This window comes from Temnothorax nylanderi, unplaced genomic scaffold (genome assembly GCF_030848795.1).
Source record: "Temnothorax nylanderi isolate EJ_2023f unplaced genomic scaffold, tnyl_v1.0 TNYL_tig0010_pilon, whole genome shotgun sequence".
Classification (NCBI taxonomy): Eukaryota; Metazoa; Arthropoda; class Insecta; order Hymenoptera; family Formicidae; genus Temnothorax; species Temnothorax nylanderi.
The window spans coordinates 273123-278710 of NW_027249072.1; the positions used below are offsets into that span (position 1 = coordinate 273123).

Here is a 5588-nt window from a genome sequence, read left to right on the forward strand (position 1 = left end):
GAAACGCGAATCGCGAATTGCGCGCGGCTCGGTCCCCGGTCCTCGGCGCTCAGGGATATTCGCCCATTTGTGACAAATTTCCCGATTACTCCGAGATACCCCGCGTTAACGACCGACCGTCCCCCACCTATCGCCACGCACACGCACGGAATCACGGCACTTGGATTTTTCAAGATGGCGGCGCGCCGTCGCGCGTCGAGGTGGCGCGCGCCGCCAAGCCGCCACCAGCCGCCACCGCTCCACCAGTCATCCAGCGATCCAGCTGGCCGCGCGTCATTTAAATTCGACGCCGCGCCGAATTCGCCTTCACCTCGAGTTATCGTCTAGCCGTCTAGCGGCTGGCGGCGTTATTGATTCGTTTTAGATTAGAAAATAAAAGAAAGTTGAAAAGGGAATAACCTGACTTAAAATACCTAGGGTTATATTACTCCGCATGAATATTTATTTTTCAAATACGATATATAAGTTTCGCACAAGTAGAAACTTATCTATCAACAAACATTTAATTAAGTTGCAAAGTATTTTTGCAACAGCTCCTCATATATATCTTTATCGCTTTCCAGAAATAAGCAAAAGATGATTCTATCCACCTGAAAAATAATAAAAATTTTATGTGCTTCATTTTTGGTCGTAAAATAGCAATTTGTTGAATATATATGCAGTCTTACAGCATCTTTATTATCGAGAAGAAATTTCTTAACTGTCGATAAAGCTACTTTGGCCGCTGGTCTTTGCGGATATCCGTAAATTCCAGTAGATATGCATGGAAATGCGATAGTACGCAGATGATTTTCTTTAGCCAGAATCAGACTATTCTCGTAACATTCTTTCAATTTATCCGGCTTTTCACCTTGTGGACCGACAGTATGGATAATATCTGAAACAAAGTTATTTAAACGTTAATTGTTTAATAAGTTATATAAATTGTGTTGAGTTGAGCTCTTGCAATTGTGTATTACTCACATTTAGCTGGCAGCATATAACCTCCCGAGATTTTAGCTTCGCCAACTCTACATCCTCCTAATGTTGCACATTCTTTCCTTAAATTTGGTCCTGCTGCTCGATGAATAGCTCCGTCGACTGAAATATATACAATTTATTATTTTATATAGAAATATATTTTATATCTCTCAAGTATATAAAATGTTCTAATGGGAATATCTTGTACCTCCACCACCTCCCAAAAGACTCGAGTTAGCAGCATTGACAATCACGTCTATCTCAAGCGACGTTATGTCTCCTTGCCACATCGATACTTTCTTAGCTACAGCCTCGTCGACTTTTTCAACTTTTTCAACAGTTTTGGCGATATTGGATTTGTTTTTGTCCCAATACTCTGACCATGTGGGAATCTGATCAAGAGTCGTTACCTTTGCCTTGAAAAAGTTCCTCTTTTCCTCTGGCGACATGTTCAAGAATTTTTCTATTTACAGAAATAACAGAAAAATATTAAGATACTCTACAGCCCTTGGATTGTTTTCTATTTGATTGATCAGTCATTGGAAGCGATTCCTTACGTTTCTCGTCTTCGAACGACATCTTTCCTTCGGACTCGATGGAAGCGGCCGAACTGCCCCTCACTCCTCTCAGCAAGAAATTCTGAAGGACACGAGCGCGTCTAAGCCTAAAGGAGCAACTAACAACGGTCGCCTAGAAACCAAAAGCAGCGTTCTCGCAACTCTCGGAAGTCACGCCAGTTCATCAGTTCAGATATGCTCTTCTGCCTTACTTTCAGAGTCAGCATTATCCACGATTCCACGGCGCGAGAATCGAGAATCACTCCGAGAGATCCTGTCAATCATCAACGTCGCGTTCCCATCCCACGAACGACCATGCAAGCGATGCGAGCCATGCAGATTGCAGGGTCGTCGCAAATTTTGCCGTATATCATATATCTCGGGCGAATCGTTACGTTACGAAAATAACTCCGCTCTGGGCCTCTGCTCGCGATCACTCGCGACTCGCGACTCGCGATTGCGATGAAATGCGATGACGAGCGATTCCAGTTTCCAGTCAGTGTTGTTAACGCCGGTTTTTTCGCGCATGCGCGTCAAATGCGGCTTCAGTTTTAGTAAAGTGCCCGTTAGTAGTAAAAGCGAGTTCATTAATCACTCATTAATAGCTCGTACAAAATTTTCTAAATATTTTTGAAAATGTTATATATCTTTCAATTGTTTGAAAAGCCGTCTACAACAGGTGTAGTAAGCTTTGATTCGCAAGAAGAGCTTTGACTGGCTTTGACCAATCACAGTCGATTATTCTCCTCACATTTGACTGTGATTAGTTAATTACGGCTCAAAGCTTACTACACTCTTCTTTTCAGCTGAATTTGTTGCACGGTTCATCTTTCTTTCTTTTACTTTTCATGTTGGAGAGAAAAAGAAAAAAGATAAACCGTGCAACCAAACAAGCTCAGCTGAAAAGAACAGAACAGACCTATTATCAGTTCTCTCCTTCTCTCGATCGGCGATAGGACTGCTGTCGCCATCTGGCAACTTCAACAGGCTTTTCGTGCAGTTCGTGCTGCATTTTTTGCATGAGTAGTGTCATCTGGAAGCAACGTTGAGAATTTTTTGCACGAGGGTAATTACCTGATGGTAATGTCTTCCGTAATGGAAAGATCGGTAGAAAATCTGTCGTGAGCGTCAACATTTTCTAGAACTCTAATCTATTATAGAACCCCGAGAGTAACGAGAAAGCGTAGAAAAATGAAACTAAGAGTATTGACTATTGTGTAAGTAAATTGCATTCCTTCCCCAGGTAGCAGAGTGACGTCAAGTGACATATAGGCTGTGTTCCTTTTTTACTGGCAGTGTACTGGCAGTGCTGAAAATCTATAGTATACGTGACGCAAACTATAGATTTTCAGTACTGGCAGTGAATATCGGAACCAGGGGATAATAACGTCTTAATGACGACAATGACGTCTCTGACGTCAATAAAATGTCATTGACCGCGTTCAGGAAACACAACTGTTGAGTGAGCGCTCATTATGATTGGTTCTTACACTTAGATCCGGAGAAGAACCAAAGGTAAGAACCAATCATATTAAAGAATCACTGACCGCTCACTCAACAGTTGTGTTTCCTGAATGCGGCCATTAAAACGTCTTTAGACGTCATCCTGCTACCTGGGTTCTTTCGGTAAAACTCCTGTTTAGGGGAGGCACCTCTAATGACCTTGTCTTTTTCATATACATATAGATCATCCTTCTAAGTAACCTAAAGATTTTAACCGTCGCTCGTTATTCATTAAAAAAGCTGTTAACGAAATAAGTTTGAAAAATATAATACTGAGTTATTCTCAGTATTGAAAGACATAATTAAATGATTAATATATGTATGTGAAAATAATACATGCATGTATTGTATAAGCGAGGACCCGCCCCTCCCCCCTTGCATTCTTACTCTAAAAAACCCAAACCCAACTTGTTACTGTGTGACAGAGTTATACATGCATACATATATCTACCTTTTTAGTGACTCTTCCAATTTAATTTCTACGCGAACCGTACAATAATAAACCTTGTTATAAAAAATATATTTACCAATTCTTTATAACAAGGTCCATCATTGGTATGGTTCACGTATACAATGTATAATATATCTATAAATACCTTCTTAAAATGTACATTCGAAAATTACGTTCTATTCATTAAATATATTTTATTAATAACTTTTGTCTTTTTAATAAACAACGAGCGACAGTTAAAACCTTTTGAAGATTACTGAGAGGATGACTTTTGTAATACATGTGACAAAGGACCATTAGAATCGTTAGATATCCGTCCACGTAACTTGTACTTGTACAGAGATCGATGAGAAATGTGGGAGAAAGTCGACAGAGAGAGTGAAGAACCGTACAATAAAATAAATAGACGGTCAATGACTGTTTGTGACAACAGATCGATATCAGTCGTAATACTCGTAATGAACCATGGCAAGTTTCGGCTCAATTTACCAGCATTCGCTAGAAATACAGACCATCAGTGTAACGTACATTATATATGTAAAATTATGCGGTCTAATTATGCATCGATTGACGTGAACGATATATGTAGATAATTTTACTGCGGTTTATATGAATCAAGCTGGAATGAATCGAGATTTGCGTGGGCGTACTCATTCGTGGGCGTTTATACGAAAATATGCCTTTAGCACAGAGAGAGACGTTAACCCATCCCATTTGATATATCGTTCTCGCTTTTGGCGCAGTCACGTAAATGCCATAGTTTTGTGCTTCATAACTAAACCGGTTGCACTTGCTTTACTCTTCAACACAAAATCCCAAGATAAATCTCGGGATAAATTTTCCACGAAAAAGGGCGAAAGGTTTCTGCGGGAAATTTGCTCTACTTTAAGATCGAGTTTACAATTGCAAGGGTTGCATGTAAAAATGTAGCTTAGTTACGTATTTCACGCATTTTTCCTTAAATTATTGAAAATATCTAGTTTATTTCAATATTTTTTTGAATATTTCTTTGCATATTATACGTATAACTTTTACGTGCACAATTTTATAAATGTTACCTATAGGTTTTGTTATGTTTTATTGTTTTACATTTTGCCCCAAACTCTAAAATATACTATTTTGCTATTTCTTTATTAAGTGAGGCTTATAATATATAATATATAGCGCAAACAAAATGTTATAAGAGAAAGAAAATCCATCGCGTAATTACGTTGGACATCTGAATTTCTGAAATTACGCTGACAGATTACAGATTCAATTCATTGCATTGGCAATATTGGCATTACGCTGTGCGTAATAATTGCGTAAATCTTAATGCTCTTATATAGGAGCCCTTAAAATATGTATTCTGTAGAAGCCGCGCGTTTATCCAGTTTGAGGAGAGATTGACGGTTCGACGGTATATTTCCAACTTTCGAATAACGAGCCGCCCACGTCGGGTCACTGAAATATGACCTCTGCGATCCCGCATATGTATTCGTCTGTATAGTAAGACTTATAGTTGCACCACTACGCCGCGCCGCGCCTGTGCTGCATCACGTATCTTCGCCCGTAGCCCGTAGCCCGTAGCGAGAATGAAAAAGTGGCGGAAGTTCTTGTCAGAGCTTGTGTGTGCTGCTTGCACACGATATGATACCCGGTGTGTTTATGATTAGAAAAGTTTTGAAATATATTAAGAAATAAACTACACGGGATTACAGCGGGTCTTTCTTCTCAGCAGGGAAACTTAATTGTGTGTGCGAATAAAAAGAAAAAAATAGAAACCTAAGGTAATCTTTATTTCTTCGCCTTCGCCAGTAATAATTAACAAAGAAGATGGTTTAATTCGACCCGACTGGCCATTTATTAATACTTATAATATTCAAGTACCCATCATTTCGACCATGATTTGTGGTCCTTATCAAGTCCTTGAAAAGATAGAAAGATAAAAGTGTTATTCTTCAAAAACTCCTTAAACTTTTCTCGGTTAACTTCCTTAATCTTTTCTGATTGTGAGAAGATACGCGGCTTTTGTTAGATCTCTTTCATTAATAACGAGCATACGCGAATATGAAAATTGTTGAACTGAAGCAGATATTGTACATTCTCGAATCTCGATTTATATCTAATATATCTTC

At 39.1% G+C, this 5588-nt stretch overlaps 1 protein-coding gene across 1 annotated transcript; it reads right to left on the reverse strand.

Annotated features, from left to right (window-relative positions):
* Positions 1-419: 419 nt before the first annotated feature.
* Positions 420-2032, reverse strand: LOC139787513 (macro domain-containing protein CT2219). The gene is made up of 6 exons (XM_071726636.1): positions 1730-2032; positions 1518-1650; positions 1169-1423; positions 964-1080; positions 669-877; positions 420-590 (listed from the first exon to the last, which is right to left on the reverse strand). Exons 1-6 carry the CDS (start codon positions 1742-1744, stop codon positions 507-509), a joined length of 813 nt encoding a protein of 270 aa, XP_071582737.1. The 5' UTR covers positions 1745-2032; the 3' UTR covers positions 420-506.
* Between the last annotated feature and the right edge of the window lie 3556 nt (positions 2033-5588).